The sequence below is a fragment of the Corvus cornix genome, chromosome 4A (genome assembly GCF_000738735.6).
Source record: "Corvus cornix cornix isolate S_Up_H32 chromosome 4A, ASM73873v5, whole genome shotgun sequence".
In the NCBI taxonomy this organism is placed as follows: Eukaryota; Metazoa; Chordata; class Aves; order Passeriformes; family Corvidae; genus Corvus; species Corvus cornix.
In genome coordinates this window covers 18,787,599-18,809,706 of record NC_047058.1, presented here as the reverse complement: position 1 = coordinate 18,809,706, position 22,108 = coordinate 18,787,599, and the positions used below count along the sequence as shown (strand labels likewise).

At 41.7% G+C, this 22,108-nt stretch overlaps 1 protein-coding gene and 1 long non-coding RNA gene across 2 annotated transcripts in view; one reads left to right on the top strand and one right to left on the bottom strand.

Moving 5' to 3' along the window:
- The first annotated feature begins 357 nt into the window (after positions 1 to 357).
- On the top strand, positions 358 to 14,147 carry LOC104691717 (homeobox protein CDX-1-like). Its single transcript, XM_010403348.4, has 3 exons — positions 358 to 936; positions 10,474 to 10,619; positions 13,830 to 14,147. The coding sequence occupies exons 1-3, from the start codon at positions 504 to 506 to the stop codon at positions 14,085 to 14,087; spliced, it is 837 nt and encodes a 278-aa protein (XP_010401650.1). The 5' UTR covers positions 358 to 503; the 3' UTR covers positions 14,088 to 14,147.
- Positions 3,416 to 22,108, bottom strand: part of LOC109145132 — a 36,247-nt gene continuing 17,554 nt past the window's right edge. The window contains exon 3 of the long non-coding RNA XR_002046384.2: positions 3,416 to 3,761. This is a non-coding gene — a long non-coding RNA (uncharacterized LOC109145132). The remainder of the gene's footprint in view (positions 3,762 to 22,108) is intronic.

The window sequence follows — 22,108 nt, the reverse complement described above, 5'->3', positions numbered from 1 at the left end:
AGCAGACAGCAGGCTTTGAGTAACTCTAACCGGGTGCCTAAAGTGAGATCCCGACATGCACTGCTCAAGAAAAATACAACTTCTCTTGCCTGAACAGTTATGGTTAACCACGTACTCAGCTCTGCTTGAAGACCATGAGATTTCAAACCACATTCTCAAAGAACAGGGCTGGCAATACATAAAGATCTGTGAGAAAGGAAGCACTGGAACTAGCAGCAAGGTGGGGTTGCCTGCATGGTCAGCCCTTCATTTGAATGCAAATGTAATTTTGGGGCAGGCAGTTATCTGTGACATCAGGCAGGACTTTAGTAAACTGTTACCACCAGCACCTGGTAAAACCATTGTTAATCATGTGTAGTAAAGGGACATCAGGGCTAGCAGGAGTCATTTATAGAGCCAGGCTGGGCTAGAAAAGAGAGAAAGAAAGAGGAGGGGAAGGGAGATCAAACAAACCCTGCGAGGAGCAGGATGTCCCAGCGAGACAAAGGCAGGCTGTGAGCATCATGTATGTGAGCTATCTGTTGGATAAAGACACCAGCATGTATCCGGGATCCGCAAGGTGCACCAGCAACAACCTGCCCGTGCAAAACTTCGTGTCTGCTCCAGCCTACTCCGACTACATGGGATACCACCCTGTGCCAGCCCTGGACACCCACGGGCAGCCGGCGGCAGCCTGGGGCTCCCACTACGGCCCCCAGCGGGAGGACTGGAGCGCCTACGGCCCAGGCCCTTCCAGCGCCGTGGCTGCTGCCCACATCAATGGCTCGTCCCCTGGCCAGGGCTCCTACAGCTCTGCTGATTACAGCTCCCTGCATCCCGCCGCCGCTGCGGGGTTACCTCCTGTAGATACAATTAATGCCCAGCAAATCTCTCCCAACAGCCAAAGGCACAGCTCTTATGAGTGGATGAGGAAAACGGTGCAATCCACTTCCACAGGTAGGAGGGCACGGAGGTTTTATGCTGAGAAGAGATTTTTACTTGTTATTGGGTCATTGCGGGGTTGTTGGCAGGTTCCCTGTTCAGAGGGAAGGATTCGGATTAATAACAACAGGTTCTGATTGCTCTGAAGGATTCCCTTGCTAGCAGTTAAATATTGGTTCAATTATTGGATGCTGCGTTTGATATCAGTTGATTATTTCTTATGTTTCTTGCTTGACCTTTAATCCTGTGGGAAATGAAAAGCAATGTCCTTTCACTTCTCACTTCAGATATGTTTAAAAAGTTTGTGATATCCAATAGTTGCTTTTAATAGGAGTCCAATAGATTGGGATAAACCAGAAAGTGTGGTATTCAGCACCACCTATATTTTGCTTACTTTCCTCAAGTTTTGGAGTACCTAGGAAAAGTTCAAGTAAAATCTGCACAGCAGGGGGTTGGCAGTAAGGCTTTATACCAGAAACAACCCCTCTAAACCTCAGAACACTGAAATGAGATCTGCAAGATCAAACAATGAGTCAATGCTTTAAAAACAGGGATGATAAGGAAAGGCTTGCTTCACTTTGTAGTAGCAGCTCTCAGAATATGCAGGAATACAAAGATCCATGGTAACACAGCCTGTTAATACAGCCACAGATCAGGCTCTGCTGCATGACAGTCAGGGAATACAAAACAATTCTTCAATCATATTTAACTGGTAAAAACAAGCTATGAAGCGTGAGGGAGAGGTTCTGTTTGATTGGGATGAGGAACAAGAGAAAAAAATATAAATATTGAACATCCCTAAAACAAAAATCTGTACCCTGTATATGATAAAAGTATGAAACAAGAAGGGAGAGAAAGAAAAGGAGGGAATTCTGCCTGAAAAGAACAGAGGCATAATCTGCTGTATGAAAGTATTTGATCCTCTGAGGTTCTGAGCAGCTTTGACATGCACTGAGATCAGTAGAAATTAGGGATGCTCAATTCCTCCCCTAAAGAGATGCTCCCAGTATTTCAATGTTGCATCTCAGGAAGGTTCCTTCCCTTTCCCTCCCTCCCACCCCAGCTCTGTTCCACACGTGCCTGTAAATAAAAGTCTTCAAAGCAGAGCCTGAATCAATCTCTGGTGGAAAAGCAATTACTTAAAAGAGACATCAGAGAACTGAAAGCAACTACATAGAAAAGTTGTCTGTATTAAAACAATGCATCTAATTTGTATGGGCAGAGTCCTCCTCACTCCTGCTGAACACAACTTTAGTTCATGGAGAGTCCACAGAATTCAACAGACCAATCAGAACAGGCTGTTGCTCTGTGTGAATAAGAATTTGGGGGGATAAAAATGTTTGTATTTTTTAAATCGTATTTGTTCTTCACTGATTATTATCCAAAAAAACCAAAAGAGGGCCTGTTTTGAAAAAACCTGCAGCTTACTTTTGAGGAGTCATTACAGGGGCAACAAAATTGCTCACTAATTGTGGGATTTACAGATGGCAGAACCCTTGCTCAAAAAAACCCACTGCTCCTCATCCCTTCCTTACCTGCTTTGTGCTCCTGTGGATTCCAATCACAGCCTCTGAGAGCAGGGCCTGATTTGTTCTGTGCTGTCCCTTTGATAGAGGGGACACTGGGACAGATTGATGCAGCACACACACACATATCTATACCCATAATATAAAATATCACATTCTAATTGCTGCTCAAGAAGCTCTTAGAAACTTCTAACTTTCCAAAGTTCAAGCCTGCAAGGGTCAGAGCATTCACAGGAGAGCTGGGAGTGTCTCCTTTCTGGAATGGTCTAACAAGATATTGAGTATATGTGTGTCCAGGAGAACTGGAGAAATCAGCATGCCATAGGAACAAACCCTCCCAAATGCCCGTGGGCCAGTGGAAGGCTACATTTAAAAGCTACTGAGTCCTGCTTTAGGGAAAAACCCAGATAAGGAATTCTCCTGCTTCTTCTTTTCCTCTTATATATATTAGTTTTTCTGCTAGGCCAGGAAGGCTCAGTGCCAGCAGATCTGTTTCATTGGAGTGAGTTCCTTTCTCTTCCTTCACTCCTTTCCCTCTGTCTTTTTCTGTTTAAAAGCAATGGCACTATTGTTCTTCATGGTTTCCCCAAAAATAAAATAATTTAAAAATATTTTCCCTTGCAGCAGTGTCAGCTCTAGGAAAGCACCTGAGTGAGTTTGGTTCTGTGCAGGCAGGTGTTGCAGTGGTTTCAGGTGTGTGACCAAGCTCACTGCAAATGCTTTTTGCTGGATCAGGAGCAAACCCCTCAGCATTTTCTTAGATGGAATCCAATCCTTTTTACATCCTTAAAGCTGTCTGTGTTCACTGAGCATTATCCTTCTGTCTCCTTACAAAACCTTTGGGAGTTTCAGTAGAGATTTGGTGTGGGCAAAAATGAAGGAATCACACGTGTTATTTATTAGCTTTTTTTATCCCCTGTTGAATAGATATGAACCACTGTTCTTAATGATGAAAAAAATGAGGCTGAGACTTACCTGAGGTGATCACAACAGAAATCATTTAGACAAACTAATTTTGTTATTTCTTCATTACATGCTGCAAAGCACTAATTATCAATACTAATACTAATATTTCACTGTGAAAACAATCATCATAAAAGCAAGTAATTTTTGCAAGATATTCTCAGAAGCGTGCAAGAAATGTTCCTGTAATCTCATCCCTTTAAGACTGGGAGAGATTCTTGCCAAAGGTTCACTCACTTTGAGTAGTCTGGCTTGGAGCAGCTACAAAAATGAGGCTCCGAATCTGTGGCCTTTCCATCTCCAGAGATTTCATGGTTATCTTCTCTTACTGGTGCTGTGTGGCCTCATGTCCTGAGAAATGACAAACAAAACACTTTATTGAAGTTTCTACCACTGCCTCATGCCCTGCAGGTCTTTTGATACTCTGTTATCTACACAACTAACCTGGAACAAAGGAAGAAATTATTTCAAGTTTTACTCTGCAACTTTAAAAACAACATCAATGTAGAACCATGTGTTCAACTGATGTAAAATGAAATTTGTGAGGTTATGCTACCTGAAACCTCTGCAAGATCTCAGTATTTAATGTGAGATTACCATCCTGGTTTAATGCCACTAGAATGCATTTCCTGCAGAAAAGGCCTGCTGAGGCTTCAGTGCACCCTTCTCTCTGTGACTGAAGGACGCTGAGTGTTTGTCTCTGCCTTGGAACTGCAGGGATTGGGATTTGATCCTCAATGCAGAGCACGCAGGATCCAGTGCCCTATCTCTGCACTCCACAGCGTGTTGAGGATACAGGAAAAAGCCAATGTGTTCTGACTCAGAACACTTGAAGCAGGAAGCACTGAGTACTCAGTATTTTCAACCACAAACACAGAGAAAAGACTCTTCTCTGACCCTTACACTGCTCCTGTCTCCTCAACTTCCCTTGGAGAGGGTGAGCACAGCCAAGACAAGGAGTAATTGTAACACAGAACAGAACAAAGCCACAACTAGAAAGGTGAGGTGCTAATTCCACACACACAAGACATAATTACAGGCAAATTCTTTGATGGAAAGTAGAATAAAAACACCTTAGAAGAAGCTACAAATCTCGTCTTGTTGATTTCAGGATTTTTATGGAGCTATGTCATCACTCGCACAGGAGTAGACTTGACTTTATGACTGTGTGAGAAAACAACACACACCTGTGGTAAAAGTGTGCCCAAAACAGTGAGTTTGAGCAGAGAACACCCAGGAGAATTTGCTCACAAAGCTGTAAGTGCACCTTAAGATCTGCACTTATGTTACCACAAAACAGGGTGGGGACAAGTTTTGAAACAGGTGAACTGATTCAGAGCAGAGATTTCTCCTGTAGGTGACAAGTTTTCAATCATTCTTCTTCAATAAAAATTTACTCTGCAGACATAAGGACAATTTTTCTGATGCTGATGACAGGTACTGAGAGCATCATGACCAAATGCACTGTAAATGTATCACACTTGGTCCTTGAAGGAAGAAGTTATATTCCCTCAAATCTAAAGAAGAGGAACAAGCCTCTTTAGAGGTCATTCCTGTAAAATGTTGAATGCTAAAGAACATACAACACTTGGGAAAAATCTCACTCACTTTCCTTTTAGTTTACCCAGTCACTGGCAATTGCATTTCCCCTGGTTTCCCACTCAGAAATCCACCTACATTTTCTGCAGGTTGGGTCCTTGTGCCTGTCCAGTCATTCCTTAGAGAATAAAAATGGCTCTGCTTTGGATCCAGTTCCTTCTGGATGATGATGATGAATAGAAAAGTTTACACTAGCAAAGGGAAGAAGAGAATTTGGCCAATGAGCTTTATTCCAGAACAGCAGAACATACTCAAAATTGAAAACAGAAGGGAAAATTCGAGTCTGTTGAAAGGTTCCAATTCTATGATCCTGTTCTGGTTTTTTCAGCTTGAATAATCTGAACATGTATAAAAGAACAGATGAGCAAGACCCAGCAAACAAACAGAAAATTTCACCAAGTTTCACAGACCTAACTTTGCAGTAATGCACAGGACCAGGACACCTCCTCACCACACCAAGGTTTCTGGCAGGAATATTATACAGGAGTGGATCTATGTCACATTTTCTAATACAATGACTGGTGGGGTTTTTTTTAATTTAGCTTTACAGAACATTATGTGCAACACAATGTTTGTCTTCAAAACTTATTTTAAATTACTTTTGCTTCACAACTTCAATTAAGTCAGTGAAATTACTGACTTAAGTCAGGGAGAATTTGCCCCTTACTTTTCCTACACTTTTAAAGAACATGAGTAGTTAAGAGTCCTAAACAAAACTCTGAGGCCTGATCTCTGTCAGTCTATATCTTTATAAACTCAAAAATTAACATCAGTTTTTTAATACTAAAGTAACAGAGAGATGCAGGTTGGAACTGAGAATATCCTCAGGCCAGAAGCTGTTTCTCATTTCTGTGATGATTTAAGGTAACATCCCGTCACCAAGTACAGGCATAACTTCCTCTGAAACACTGCTAACCCCTGGAACCCAGGTTGCAATGCTTTGTGAGCAATCCCTCATTAATCCCACACTATCCTATCCTAGGACACCTTCAGGCAGCTTCTGGATTTTATGAAAGATGCTGGTTTCAGTGCCTGCAGAATATTCCTGAAAAGTTAAGAGAGGAGGCTCTGAAAGAAGGCCCAGGGCTGGTTCTAATGCTAATTTATTTTGCTTTGTAAACTAGTTGTGAGGTCCGATGGTGGGGTTTTTTTTTTCCTTTCCTGGCCTACATTGTCTGAGGTTTTGAGGCCTATCTGTCATATTGAGGCAACAGACCCTTTTAACACTTCACTTTGCTTTGATATGCAGTCTTGTCTCTTCCTTCTCCCTCTTTTCTTCAGGAGTTATATTGCCGGAAAGGGTGATGATTTTCACAGCAAATAAAGAGGCCTTCTCCCAGCTTTATTGTCTTCAGAAGAAATACTCTGTGAATTTTATGACCAATGGGAAAGCTGTTCCCTTCCCCCAACTCAAAACTTGGCCAGTCACAAAAATGGCCAGAGTGGGTGTGATGGAACAGCATTGTTAAACTATATCCCATGGAAAGATTTCCAACTCTGAAATGTCTCACTTCTTGCTGGTCCAAAGGCACTCCTCAGTAGTCACTATTGCAAAAGAGGGTTTTTGACAAAACTCCCTCCTCTTAAATAGCTCATTAAACCCAGGAAATCCACTCCCCCAGTACAAAGGCAGGCAGACTGCAAAGGTAGCTGCTTCAAAGCCCTTTTGTTTCATTTCTCTTCCACCCGAGCACTAATAACCTCCCCAACCACAATTCCATGGTATAACTGTCCATGCCAGAACATATTTCCAACAGAACTGACACTGTACAGCTGATTGTAATTTTAACCTGTCACTAACAAAAGATGAATTCAGATGGCACAAACTCAACTATTGGCTATTTCACTCACCTAAGAGAGGAAAATATGCAGGATTTCACTAAAGAATTGGATTAATATATTGACTTTTATCATTGCATCATTGAATTCTGCCATTATGGCCTGAGAAGTGAAGAACATCCTCCTGCTGTCTAAGGGTGAACCCATTAGTCCCACCTGAAATTTTACTCAGGTAATATTTCTTCTGGAAATAAAATGCATCCCTGGAATTAGAGCCAGTAGAAGGTCTGCAGAACACAGTGGAGTGGATCTGCTCTGTCTAACAGATGGAATTTAGGGGCTAAAGTCCCAAACTGTTTAGGGATAGGTTCTGTAGCTGCTGTTTGTTAACTCTGGCAAATAAAAGTGTACTTTGCCTTTGAAAGGAAATGCCATGTGCAGACTAATTCCAGCCCAGCATCCAACAAAGGAAGACTCTCACTGACATCAAGGAGAGTAAAGGCCTAACAAACTAAAACATGGCTCTGCCAGAGCTAAAAGTATCTCTTGCAAGACTCCGGCAGATCTCAGCTCCCACCATCTCTTGTCTCACAGTAAATATTACTCTACACAGAAAAAAAAAATCAAATTATTAAAGACAATATTTATGTAACAAATCTGAGAATTTTTCTCAGAGCATTTCTCAGATTTTCCTTACTTTGTTTTTTTTACTTTTTAAATTATTTTCTTAATTTAAAGAAAGAAATTAGATGTCAAAACTCCCAATCTTCCTTCAAAAAGAATCCACATATTATCAGTTCTTCTAAAAACAGAGAGCTACTCATAAAGAAAGAAAGGATCTTATGGGATAAAGTTCTATTTCCCATGTACATTTAATTTCTTCTTCAGCTTAAAAAGAAAAAAACCAAAACAACCCACTCCTACTCAGGTAATAAGGGTTTAAGCACTTCAAACCAGAAACAGGAAGATTTTTCTTGAAGTTTACTACCTTGTTTTGGCAATAGAGGAACATTTGATATTTGTCTGTGCCTTCTGAATGAGAGTAGAGGTCAAGATAAGATCACCTTGTTCCTCTTTTGTGTACTCCATCTTAACAACACAAAGGACACTAAGGAAACATGTTAAACATTTTGTCCCATAGAATGACCCCAAATTCTCATTTGAAGAGGGAAAAAAACCTTAACCAAACCACCAGTTAGAGAGATCAAAAGTTAAAAAATATCAAGTGAGGCATTAAAGCACCACAGGTGACCATATGTTAAACAAACAATTCACACTTCTAGTGAAGGAAAACAAATGTCCTGGTATTTATGTGGACTGAACTGAATCACTGCTGTTCCTTAGAGACTCCAAAATTCTTACCTTAATGTAGTAAAATTAGCAGCACTTTTCACTTGATTATCAGTGTAAACGTCACCGGGCTAATTCTGCTCTCACTGCAGTTTCACAGAGGTAGAAATGCCACTGAAATGAGAATGTCCTGTACATCTTCCCCAGCCAAGCAGCACCTTCACAGGCAGGTAACAGATTTGAGCCAAAGGAGTTTGGCTGCATGGATTAAGCAGAATTCATGGCCTAAGGAGCAATCCCACATCTATTTTCCCTATTGAAATATTCCAAGCAATCAGGCTGATGGCCTTAGGAAGAGTTGGAAGATGCCCATAGCATTGTAGAGGCACTATTGATGCTCTCCCAGGGTTGGACACTATGGAGCATGGAAGCTGAAGGACCAAATTCTGATGCAGACTTGGTTTTACAAGCGTGGGGAGAGTCCTAGAGAACCCCTGTCTTGTAGGGCAAACCAGAACTATCCCCATCCAGGCTGTAACAGGATTTATTCCCAGCATTTCCCTGCCCAGGACTTCTGGTGCTCACTGGATCTGCGGTCTATACAAACAGTACAAAGAGGGGCAGAGCCTGAAGAACTTTCTAACACAAGCAGTAGGTTGGCAAGCCAGAAATTCTTAGAAGTAGCAAAGTCCTGACTGTCAAACACTGGAAGAGGCAAAAGTGACCTGGCTCTCAAGCCATGACCGTACAGTGTGCATGGCAAGTGGAAGGCAATGCTAACTTTAAATAGGTTCCATAAAAAACAAAGGGGCTGGGAAGGAGTCAGACCTTTGGCAGCACTGACAGATGGCCCCTCCAGCTCCTCTCCCCAGCCAGGGGGAGCTGGCGGCTCTGGGGCTCTGTGCCATCGGAATCTACTCAGACACCGAAATTTTACCAACTCCATGCCTGAGAATGTGTTTAACTCCATTCAAAATTAATTGATCTTATTAGAGTGTAATTATAGGAGTTTGTGGGACCTGTTTTTTGAGGAGTTAGGCATCCCCATAACCTTGTCAGAAAAAGCTCTGTAAGCAAAGAGGAGCTGCTGTGCAAAGCCACACGACACCTGCAGCAATAGCAGATGGGTACAAACACCTCGAGTTCTGTGCAGCACCTGAGAGAACCTGAACCTGAGGGGGCTGTTCTGCTGCAGTGACCACTGAGGACACAGATTCACAACCTCCAGCACCACAGTGGAATATGTGGCAAAAAAATACCGAAAATATATTCCCTGTCCCAGACAATTCACTGGCTAAATATGCACATGTGAAGGAATGTCTGTATAAATACAGACAGACAAGGAAGCATCGAAAGATGGTAAGATTGTGGTCAACAAAGATGATAACACTGGTCTTAACAGAACAGTGAGCCAATCAGTTAAAAATGTGGGAAGACCTCAGGCTTTGGCTTTAAGAAGGTGCTGATCTACAATATATTGATTGTCTAATATGAGCATAAATCACAGAGGAAGGGAACCATCAGCAGCCTTTCTCATTCTCAGCTCTCTTTCAGTGCAGCCACACATTCTGTCCTCAGAAATGACCCCGTATGGAATCCATAAAATTTCAGCTCCTTGCATCTGTGTTCCCTGGCTCCTGTCATCTGTGATTGTGTTTTAATGCCCTGGATGCTGCTGAGCCGTGTCTGCTCCACTCAGCTGCACCCACAGCTGAAAGGAGGCAGCAGTGCTGCTCCCAAAACAGCAGATGCTGCAGTTCCCTGCCCATTGTGAAGTGTTATTGCTTGCCTTTTCTCTTTTTTATGAACTGTCATCTGAAAATCTATGTTACTGTTCCCTGTGCTGTTATCAGGTCATGGACAGATTGTGCGAGACTTGATGGGAAAACACAACCTCCAAATTGCAGTAACAATCACAGCGTTGTAGGAATTTTTCTAGCAGCAAGAAGTGAGGAACTGTGGAAGCTCTCAGTATTTTCTGTGCAGTAAAATGTCCTTCACAATTTCCCTCTGAGGCAGGTATGAGTGTCAGCTCTAGGGACAGAGAGACAAGAGCAATTCAGCAGCAGGCAGGAAGCTTGCAGCAGAGCTGGGAGCAGAACCCAGGTTTCCTGGCTCCTTACTCCTAACAGGAATGCCTTCCCTTTCCCAAATGATAACACAGGGGTGATAAAGAACACAAGAAGCAGTTTATTATCTATTTACTAAGGAGCAAACCTAATATCTGATGGTATGAACCTCTTGTGTTGTAAATCATGACAGAGTTACTCTGGGTAAGTGCATAGAGAATCAGGCCTAAAATCCCCACAGATGTTTTCAAATGTAAAGCCAGATATTTTGTGTTACTAAAGTGAAAAACTCTAGCTTGAAGCAATGTGTTCTTCTTTCAAAACAGGTAAAACAAGAACGAGAGAGAAGTACCGAGTGGTTTACACAGATCACCAGAGATTAGAATTAGAGAAGGAGTTTCATTACAACAGATACATTACAATCAGGAGGAAGTCTGAACTTGCTGCAAACCTAAGACTTTCCGAGAGACAGGTAGAGTATGGATCACCCATCCAGGCTTTCCTTTGAATTTATGATTGCTGATGAGGAGATAACTGTATGGTTAAGAATACAGAAATGTTAATGCCTCAAGTAACCCAACAGTGCACTGAGTTCCCTTTGCAGTAGAACCCAAACCAGAGCTGTGCAATAGCCCAGGAAATGCAAACACCAACTTTTTCCCATTCCCAGAACACAAGTTAAGCCACATCACCAAAATCCTGCCCGGATTTCTCTCTGGGCAGTGGCAGCAGGGAGAATTTTTTGCTGAACTTTCTAAAGGAGGAGTCCTGGTTCTGCTGAAGTCAATGGGAATTCCATAAAACAAATCCAACAAGGTCGGTCTTAGCAGAGATGGAAGTGATGAGCTCAAGTATGTTCAGGACACTTGAAGGGTTTTGTTCTCTTGGCTGCCTTGTGCCTTTTGTTAAAGATTTCCTACATACGTGCTACTCCTTGCTCCTGCCCCATTTCCTCCCCTCCAAATTCCTCTTCTGTTCCCAGAAGATAAATCAAAACACAATCCCATGATTAGGCCTGATTCACTATTGTTTTATGGGCTCTGCTGAGCAGGAATGGTCTAAAACCCACCCAGCTGTAGCACTGTCCATCCGACTTGAACCTGTCTCACACGGCACACGCTGAGCTTACAGAAGTGGAGAAGCAAACACCCATTTTGCAAATATTTCTCAATCTGCTGCTGAATGCCAGGATTTAATTATTGAAAATTAAAATTATTTCAGCCAGGTATAAAAAATACACGATGTGTCTTTTTGCTGGCTGTTAAAACATTAATAACTTGACTTAATTGTGCTGAATTTGAATATTATGACTCTGCATCCATAAACAACCAGTGGTATTTACTTGAAAATTCCTAGTTCAGTGATAATTCCTGATGAATGTTTTTGTTAGTGTATTTGAAGAGGTGAAACAAAAATATGTGTTCTATTTTTTTGTCATATATTGGGGAAACTTGGCAACAGCTTTTGCAATATTTCTTCTTCATCATCATCATCATCATCATCAATATATCGAGAACAAAACGAATTCCAGTTCATACAACCTACATCTCTGAAGTGTTTTTAAAAATGTAAGATTAAGTAAAAAACACCTGATAGACTCCCAGCACCACCCTTTTGTACAAATTAAACAGCTCCATCCTATGAGCATGACTGAACACACACTGTCCTGCCCCAAGCTCCTCTGCACACCACCTGAAATCTGAATTGATTTTCTGGAAAAGCTTTTTTTCTGCCTCTGCCAAAATTCAAAATTCCTGGGAAGGAATATCTCAAAAGGACAAAGAACAATCATTTCAACAAGGAAGGAAAGATGCAATATCTAATTAAAAAAAAAAGGCAAAGTGAAGCATTGTTAACATAGGAAGGATACAGAAATAAAGGAGATGATGAGGATGAGAAAGAAGAGAGAAAAATCAGACTTCAGGGGAAGAGAGATTTGCATGGAAAAAAGAATTGAAAGGAAAGAGGGCAACAGGTGAAGAACAAGTCAGACAGATGCAACTGGCCCTGTTAGCTTTTAGTCTGACATTACAGACCTGTTCTTACTTGGACTTATTTGATAATTGGCACATGACCCTGAAGTGCCTACTGATTTCTCTTTGGATCTCTGCTGCAGATCTGCTTCCCTAGTTTAACAACAAACCAGAAAAAACATCAATTCACAGGCAGGTAAGAACACTGAAGCCAGAGGGTAATTCTGAAATGTTGGTTTAGTTTTTAGACTGTTTCATCTTTTCATACATTTTGGCAAATGTATGAGAGAAGCTGGATTATGTCTGCACAATGAGAATGCAAGAGATCTGAGAGGACTTGAGACTGGTTTAATGGAACATAATTTGGTACTGAAATGATACTCCAGAACTAAGGCAACAAAAGGAACTGCCAAACATCTCAGATGGCAGCCCTGCTTAAGAGACCTGGTTTGAATTTACACAGGCTTTGCATGTATTTGAATCCTTCAGCTGTAAAATGGAATAATGCCTCAAGGAGAGGCACACTGAGACTGTCACAGAGTCCTTAAGATGTTTTGTTGGGCTTCACCAGTGGTTTTCTTTTAAAACACAACCTGGTAGCCACAGGTGTTATCACCTCTCACTGTTTTACCTCCGTTCCAATCATTATTCTCTTTGCCTTTCTAGTTTCTAGCAAAAAATAACTGAACAGACCAGTATTTCTCAGCAAAATATTGATTTTTTTTCTCTGGGTTATAGAAAATGGTGACAGAAGTGTTTCCTTTGCTGTCTGAACAAGGAAACACAACAAACCTGAATGAGGTAGCTTGACTTATTACACTGACTAGACATGATCCAGAGCCACTTCCAAGGATAAACAGCTGGAGTGCACAGCTCTAAAGCCATCCCTGGGGATTCACATCCAAGCCAGTCCAGTTACCACAGAACATTTCACACCTTAACAAGTTCTGAGGTATTTTCAACTGACCATTACTCACCTTCAGCTCACATCCTCACTTGTTCCACCCTGATCAAGACCCATCTTTAACAGGTCCTTCATTGCTTCCCAAAGGTGGCTGTGTGCCTGCAACAGAGCAGGGACACTGGTGGCACTGGACCATGTGGGAAGCAGCAGCAGATTCTGGCTCCATCTACAAATGAAGTAGAAGGCACTCAGCTATTCAGGCACTGCTAATGTAATATTTTGAATTAATGTTGTGTATCACTGGTGAAATTCTGCTAAGAAGTGAATTTCCCCTGGCTTGCATGCTGGAGCTCATCAGTTAATGTGCAGCATCCAAGCAGGAAAGCTTTTGTGCCTCAGTTTATAGGCCAGGAGCAGATTTTGGCTTGCCCTGACTAGGGCATACAGTTTTCAATGCAACAACACTCTTGGATCATTTTGGCCATCACTAGGACACATGAGAATCTGTTCTGTTAGATTTTGTTTCAAAAAATTAAATAAATCAAAGCTCATTCCATAAAGAAATAACTCTGAACTAAAAACAAAATTCATTTTTTATCAAGCTATTACTAAATATTTTATTACCAGATAGGAAAGATTACCTGTATGACAAACAAGCAAACAGCTCTCTTGTCTCAGTTCGTCATTGCCTTTCTCAGTGGTCCTCATGCCACTGATTTTCCCTATGATTCTGTGACTAAATACACAAAGGACCACATTGCACTCTGGTAGCAACTGAAAACAATTTTCCTCTGCTCCTCTGCAGGTGAAAATCTGGTTCCAGAACCGCAGAGCTAAAGAGAGAAAATTAATGAAGAAGAAAATTACTCACTTTGATGGCGGCAATCTCGGCTCTCTGCAGAGTGACTCTGGCTCCGTGAGCCCGATGCCAGTTCCTGACCCACAGACTCATTCGGAAATGCCCAGTTCTTTATTCCCCGCGCCGCCGCCTCCCCCTGCTGCTCTCCCCATGAGTGGCTTGCAGCACAGCGGGACCCTGCAGCAGGTGGTGGCCTCGCAGTGAGGCTGCGGGGGAGCCACGGTGGCACCGAGCCCACGGACCCAGTACCGGAGCACTACAGGACCCAGGGGGGGTCCCCAGCGTGACACAGCCTGGGGCACACAAGCTTCAAGTACAGTAAACCAAGAGCCACCTGCCAGGTGTGCGGCACAGCGCGAGTTCCCAAGGGCATTGGAACTGCAGGAGTCCCTCGGGAAGAGGATGCCTGTGCCACAAGGCAAGGAGCCCTCCGGCCTGGGAGCAGCTGGGGAGGCACGGGGAGGGAGAGCCCAGGAGCAGACACAGCCACTTGTTCCACTGCAGACACAAAAAAAGCACAAAACTTGCCCCAGGCAATCAACCCCACACTGCTGAGGCAGCTGTACCGAGTGTCTGTCCCTCACCCCCAGGAAAGAGAATATTCCTGCTCCTTTGATCTCCACACAGGTTCCATGTACTGATCCCATTTGTGGATTTGACACATGCATCTTGATAAATGCAAACCTGGCTGATGTGTTTTGACCCACTTGATGGAAAGCCTGGAGCCAGGTGGTTGCACTCACTACATGTTAAGGGCAAAGGTCAGGGATGAGCTTTTTGGAATTTTTGGGGGTTTGACAGGTGTGCTTTCCAATGCTCCATCCATCCACTGGTATAAACAGGCACTCTTCAGTCTTACTATAAACGTTTTGAAAGCATTCAGGAATTGTGAATCTTGGCCCAAATTCATTCTTGGACAAAGAAAATTCATGTCAGATTCATTTTGGGTCCTAAGAGAGAGCAAAGCAGGGGAGAAATCCTTTTAAAAAGTACAAGTATTTTGAAAAGTGACTATATCTCATGAGACAGCAGAGCCCATGGATAAAGACGCAATAATTGCATTCAAACAATTTTAAATCTGGTCCAGTTTTATGAGTTATTGTGACACTAATAAAATTTGAAAAGCCAAATTAATAGAAGACAAAGCAAACAAAATACTTCACTTAAAATTAAGCTCTCAGCATTTTTCATGTGGGTCTCAATTTCTGAAGGGCTGATCCCTTCCACATTTAGCAGAATTTGGTAGGCAATCAGTACTTAAGAATAATCTGAATACTTACTTCCCAATATGATTCCCAATGTGCAAACCTTTTGTCTGCAAAGGGAAAATTTTTAGAGCACATGAGTGATTTGGGAATTTATACCCTCTTTGTCCAAAGCAGTTCAGAAATTTAGGAAGCCTATCCTCAGGAATTTCCATCAAGGAATCCCATGAAATCTCTCTGTCACTGTTGCAAACAAGACTTAGGAGCATTAAGTCATTTAGGCACTACATTCTTGGGTTTGAGCTTTAATTATAACAAATAGTACTATTAGAGCATCAAAATGTTGGTAATGTGAAATTACTTTGTATATACAGAATTAAAATAAATGCCTTTTTTCATAACCATTTTGCAATGTGGTATCAGCTACTGCAGCAAGTGAACCTGCAGATTTTCATGATTAGTCTGTTCTGGAATTGCAATATCAAATTTAAAAGAAGGGTGATGTAAAAGAGTTTAGAAAAATTAGAGGAGCATAGGAAGAGCAGGATGTTTCAGGGAGCTGGCAGCTTTCACTATTTCATAATTTTATTTATCATTTTGTTTGCAAGAAGGACAGTGCTAAACAAAGGTAGAGTTCGACTTGAAATGGAGAAGGTACATTGTAAAATTCCCACTCATTCCTGTCACAGTGGTGCTCCATTTGCTGGCAACAGCACAGGTAACACAGGGCAGAGGAAGAAGCTGCAACTCAAAGTTCAGCAACAGAAAGTCTCCAACTGATTTCCACATGGTAGGAAAAGAGGAGCATGACACAGAGCACATGGGAACAAAAGGGATTTCCCATCCGCACCAATGAGCACTGCAACCAAACTGCTCTCCCAAAAGAGAGCCATTGGATCTACCCAAAAGAGGAACCCACTGGAAATACACAGCACAGCCATGGTGCTGGCAGAGGGAAATGATAGAGGTTTCATTCACAAATACACAGATATTTAACTTAACAGAGACTGGAAAAGCTTCAACAGGAAAAGCATCCTCACACTGGCCAACTAAACAGAATTCTGCTTGCAGACTAGAGAAAAACCAATAAAAATTCCAGATTTAGACTTTCAAAAGGTAAGAATACAGAGGGAAACTTTGTCTTTTGCACTGATATACAATAAATTAAGATCTAGTTCTAGCTACATGATCAGAAGCCTGGCCCCAGGGTTCTGCAGAATCAAGTGCACAGCTACCTATTTTAATCACATTTTCATGACACAGCCTAATTTTGCATTAACATTTCTAAAAGGAAAAAAGTGCTTCAAGGAAGAACTTTAAGAAATCTGTCTGAACACAACTTCTTTCTCTTTAAAATTATTCAAACATCATTCAAAGCAAGGGGGATCTGGCAGAACGACCTGGTTTATCTTGTTTACATGTAGAAGAGTTATTGAGGAAGATAAGTGACCACTTTGAAGATCTGCCTCATTTCTGCTCCAGTTTGCTGAAAGCATGCTTGCTATAGGTTGCTATGTGTTTCCAATCAGAAGTTGTTAAGTACACAAAATAAGGCTGGATTTTATTTGCAGAAGCACATGTTCAAAGGTTAACATTTATTGCTCCAAAAGCAGTATCTATAAACCAGGGCAATACCTTAGAGATTATTAACCTTCTAGTTATGCCAGTGGCTGTTTCAAGTAGTTCAATTTTTTTTTTGGTAAGAATGCCCAGCAATCTCTCCAGTTAAGTATTTCCAATGGGTTCTAATCCTTTAAACAGTTGCCCACCAAACCCCAAAGGAAGTGATTTTTCTCTAAGAAGCTTGTGCAGTGCTGTTAACTTGCTGTACTCTGTCCAAATAAAAATAAGAGAGACAGAAAATTGCAGACAAATCAACTGAAATTATTTGGGTCCAGCACTGTGGGTTATGAAATACTGGTGCCATCCTCAGGCTAATACTCACTTTCTTCCTGACTTTGGGTATATCAAATAACTCATCACTTTTATCACATCTGAAAACTCAGGACACTAAAGCAGAGTACTGTGAAGATTGATTGGTTGTTAGGGAAGCGCCTTGAAGAAGAAAAGCATACCTTAGGCTACATCACAGGAATATCTAAGCCCTTAATCCTAATTGTGATTAAAAGAACTACCAAGGAATATCCAATTTTCAGAGGAATTCACTAAACTTTAGACCCCATTTTCCAGCAAGAATTGTGATCTATATGATACAAAAAAATCAAGCAGTAGAGCAAAGAGCCCCTTCTACCAAATCTTCTTGCAACTAAGCAAAATATACAATTCAAAATGATATTTCTAAAACAAAATCTTCAATTATTGCTTAGAGGTTATGCAATCATTAGGGTACAGAGAAGAGAGCATCAAGTATGTGACACCTTCTACCCAAGGAGGAGATTCAAAGATATATGTTAATTGTGGATGTTACCATAAAAATTAAAAAGCAGATTCCTTCTTTAGCTCCTTTATTTTGTTTGCTGGGGCAGTCCAGGGGCACTGAAATGACACGTCCCTGCAAATGACTCACATTTCAGATGGCACTGGATGTTAGTTGGACACAAAATTATGCAAAACTCATCAGGTAAAGAAATAGGCACAGATTTTATGATGAAAATGTTTGCCAGCTGTTTTCATACCCAAAGAGCACAAATTCTTGCAATTCTCTAAAAAAACCTGCTCTTAAATGTCTCACAATAAATGGAGAGGATTAATTAAGGACCAGGATGCTCTTTGTTGTCTCAGCCACAACAAACAGTCCCTCTAAAGTGGGAGAGCTTTACATGGGCAGTAATCCCAGAGATAAATGTGTGGGGCAGAAATGCCAGGCTGCCAGCACCGTAAAGCTGCGGGTGCCAGGCAAAGAGGGAAGGCAATTGATTCCTTTGTTACCTCCTGCAAGAAACCCCACACCAAATGACACCTGGAGGATTCACAGGGAGCACCCAACAGTCCCACCCAGCTACACCTGGGCAGGATAGAACTTCCTGCACTGCTCAGGAAGGAACGAAATCGATGGCAGTAGAGGATTTGCTGTTCCTTTTCATGGTTCTGCTAAAGAATTGATTTACCCTGGGGTTCACACACAGGCTCTGTAACTCCTGCTGAATTCAAGCTGCTTGTGGAGCAGTAAGGAATGCTCTTATTTCTGTCAGAATTGATTTTGAAGCAGAAGTTAAATTATTTTTATTTCCGAACAGTAAGACCCTCCTTTAGCTTCAGACCATTCCTTCCTGGCAAAACTGATGCAGCTTATCCATGAAATATATTAAAAAAACACATTTTAACATTTAGAAATTAGAGATAAGCCATTTTAAGCAGCACTTAGAAAAACAGAAGTGGAGTAGATAGAAGGGTAAATACAATCAGCTCTCTAGCAGCCACTTTTCATCATTTTTCAAAAGGATTTCTTAACAACCAAAACTTCAGAGCATGAAATTAAACCCAAAACCACTGAGGAAGGCTTCACAGACAGCTGGCATCTTTATTTCTTCTGTTGCTCTCTTATGAAAAACAAATCCCCAGTAGGGATCAGAGACACAGGGCAGAACTGAAATTTGTGCTATATCCCTTCTTCCTTTTCCCCAGAAGATTCAGTTCAGCAAGTGAGAACAGCTCACTCAGCAGTGCTCATTCAGCTCTCTGGGCTGTGCTGCATCTGCCACGTGCAACTTAGCACATGCTTACATTTCAAGCCCTGAAAATGAGACCTAAGTAGGGTTCTGTATATTAAAAAACCCAATTAAAAAGGGCAAAAAAAATTTCAGAAGCTTTGTGTTTGTAGAAGCTTCAGCAACAGCAAAACCCACCTCTTTAGCTGCGTTTTAAAATTTTAAGCCCATCTACCTTCCTTCATCACTAGTTGAGTTTTTTCCCAACAGAAATGCCCTCAGCTGACAGCAAACCATGTCCTGACTGACCTTTCTTCAAGATTCCTACAGCTGACTAAGAATTTTAGGAGGAATGAATGTGCATGCAAAGCCCAGCTTGAATATAGGGTCAATAACACCTGGAAAATACTGCATTAGAACTACCAGCAATACAGAGTTCCCTAACAAAGTCCTTCGGCAGCCATTCCCACGAAATTCTGAGCATGCAGCTATAAAGGTACGGGCAAGAAGCATTCCTAAGCCCGCAGCGCTATTGGAGTGGTCATCTGGAGGCAAGAAAACAAACACCCACTCCTATCACCTGAGCCACAAAGGGGCACATTAAGCTCACCTGCTTTTTGGTTCTCCAAAATAAGAGAGATTTCACATCATTTTCACACTTCAAAGACAGATTATTGTCTTCTTATCTGCACATAAAAGGAAGAGTCATTTTATGAGGAAGGGTTCCTAATAAAAACTATCAGAGTTGTAAACACCTTTAATGTAAGTTATCATTGTACAGGCAAGTTTTAAACTACCAGTAGCTCCGAAATTGCAGTTTTAATAGCTGTCATTAAAACACTTAATTGCACGTTTGTGATTATGTTATTATTACTGGGTTGGAATTGCTCTCTAGAACAGCTCATATACAATAGTGCACCATCTCCACTGCCTGTACAAACAAACCTTTAGAGTTCCAATGGTGAGCACCACACTTATTATTGATAGTTTTTCATCAACCACTTGCTAGAAAACTAGAAAATTTTCTTCCCCAAAGATCTCAAAGTACATTTGATTTAACACACGTAAAACCTCACGTTAACAACCACTGAGACAACTCCCATGGACACTGGTCTAGTAGATAAATTACACATGGCATTTGGACAGGTGGAGAAAAAATCAACCTTGGAGTTCAGTTTTCCTGGCAATCCATCTCTCCAGTGTCTGCCAAAGAGCACAGCTCTCCTGCTGCTGGTGCCACACAGATCTGTCCTGCTCTGCCTTTACCGCCCACCACAGAAAAAGGTACAAATACAAGACTCCAGATGGCTGAGATTTCCGGATGTCCAGCCCACTGCCTCAGAACTGCTGTCACTCCCCCACCACCCCAGAGAGTCGGGAGAGGGCCCGTGTTCCACCAGCACTTTGCACAGGCACGGGCAGCACGCCAAGCCCTTACTCCACTCACTGCCATCCCCACAGAGCCCAAGGCAATGGCAGCTCATTTTTTTCCCTTCTTTTTTGTATTCCCTGAAAGCCATGCCCCCCAGAAACGTCTGTGGAACTGCAGCCTAAGTTACTGCACTGAAGATGCAGCGGTTCTGTGGCTCTGAAGCTGCTGATGTGCTGGGCCTGAGAAGGAAGGAGCTGTGCACGGCCTAAGAAATTATTCTTGGAAAGACAGACTCAGATTAACAGTCAATTAGCTCTCAAAAAACACCAACCCAAACATTTTGGTAGCCTCAAACTACACAACAACATGCCAAGGTACTGCTCCTTTTTAATATCTCCACCCTGCTCTGCTACACAAAATAGGAGACATCAGACCCAGGGTGCAGATCATTTGAACATTGCCATTTTAGTTATCTCATTCTCACTTTGGTGTTAAAAATGTGCAGTCCTGCCCAGCAATCTTATCCTGCTATGTAAATCTTTTTAAACAAAATGCCTTATTCAAAGTTTACTATTGTTAACTGATATCAAATCAGTGTAGCAAATTGCCATCGGAGTATCTTGATCTAATTTTGTTCTGGAAAGAATCGAAATAGATCTGAAGAAAATTCAGATAATGGAACAGGCAAAACAAGAAAGGGAAAGGAGGAGCATAAACAAAAGATAAAAGAAGAACAGAGAATAAAGGATAAAGCTCTGAGATACAAAAAATAGGATTAAGTGATACTGAAATCGTGGTGGGTACGTGCACAGATATCCCATAAAGCAAGAGGAACACCAGAGATTAAAAATGTTACAATCATCTACTGCAGAATATGAAATTACATCATTCACAGGGATGGGAAAATGGTGTGTTTGGGGGAAGTCAAACAATGGGTCTGAGCTGAAATCTCTGAGCAGCCAATGTCCCCTGTCACTGGATTGCAGATGCAGTCAATGGAGCCAAAACTTTCCCCTCCTGTGGATCTGCCTATGAGTGACAGCTCTGCACAACACTCAGCAATCCATGGGAATTTAACTGCGGTGTAATGCTCACAAACAGGCTAAACATTCCAAGGACATAGGAAATATATCTTCTTCAATTTGAATGACATTCGGTACTAAAAAGTCTGTGGGTTCTCAAAAATTGTGTTACAGTTCCTTGTCTTTCGAGATAAAGGGAATAAGAGTCTCTTTCCATTTATTTTAATGTCTATTTTTATAAGGGTACACCAATTACAAAAGATCTTATTTTTCCCATGTCCTATCCCATGATGCAACTTCTGAGGATCAACATTCTGAGGATCCCAGAGATCAATGCAGAATTCTGTAAATGTAGCAAAACAAGTTACAGAGATTTTGCTACACTCCTCAGTAAAATTTCTTTCCCTAAAAAGCGCAGTCCCAAAGAGAAGAGGAATATCTTTCCTGTCTGTAAGTACACACTTAGAATCCTTTAGTGCTGGAATTAGAAGGGATGTGTGAATACGAGTAGTGTCAAAATACAAAGGATACTGAATGAAAACCCACACCTCTGTAAAGGGAAACAACTCATTGTAATTTGCACCTCTTTTGCAAGCATAGCCCTTACAAATAGCTCATTGCAAAGAAACCCATCCAAAATAAAAATACAGTGAATTCGCTCCACAAATTGCAGCTACACAACCCAGAGAGGCAATTCTGAAGTCCTAGGGTGTGGTTTAGTTCGCCGTGCTAATAACAAGCTCTTAGTAACAGGATATAAAACCACTTTCAGAATCATTTTTCTCAGAGGGACACGAACATTGAGCCAGGAAGAACCCGTGTGTCACACAGCAGCATCGGGGCACTGCTGATCCACAAACTTAACAACCCAGATGTCTCTCCCTGCTGATTTCCCTGGCCCAAGCTGCCACCACGGAAAGCAGACTATAGACAGCAGCAGCCTCAGAGGAAGGAACCAGCCTCCTTTCAGGCAGATAAAGGTTGTCTTGAAACAGAAGCCAACAATATTCCTGGGCCT

Excerpts from the sequence above, each read along its gene's own strand:
- LOC104691717 (XM_010403348.4), top strand. The coding sequence starts at position 504 with ATGTATGTGAGCTATCTGTTGGATAAAGACACCAGCATGTATCCGGGA. Across the intron at positions 937-10,473 it reads GGTGCAATCCACTTCCACAG|GTAAAACAAGAACGAGAGAG; the intron begins GTAGGAGGGCAC and ends CTTTCAAAACAG. Across the intron at positions 10,620-13,829 it reads TAAGACTTTCCGAGAGACAG|GTGAAAATCTGGTTCCAGAA; the intron begins GTAGAGTATGGA and ends GCTCCTCTGCAG.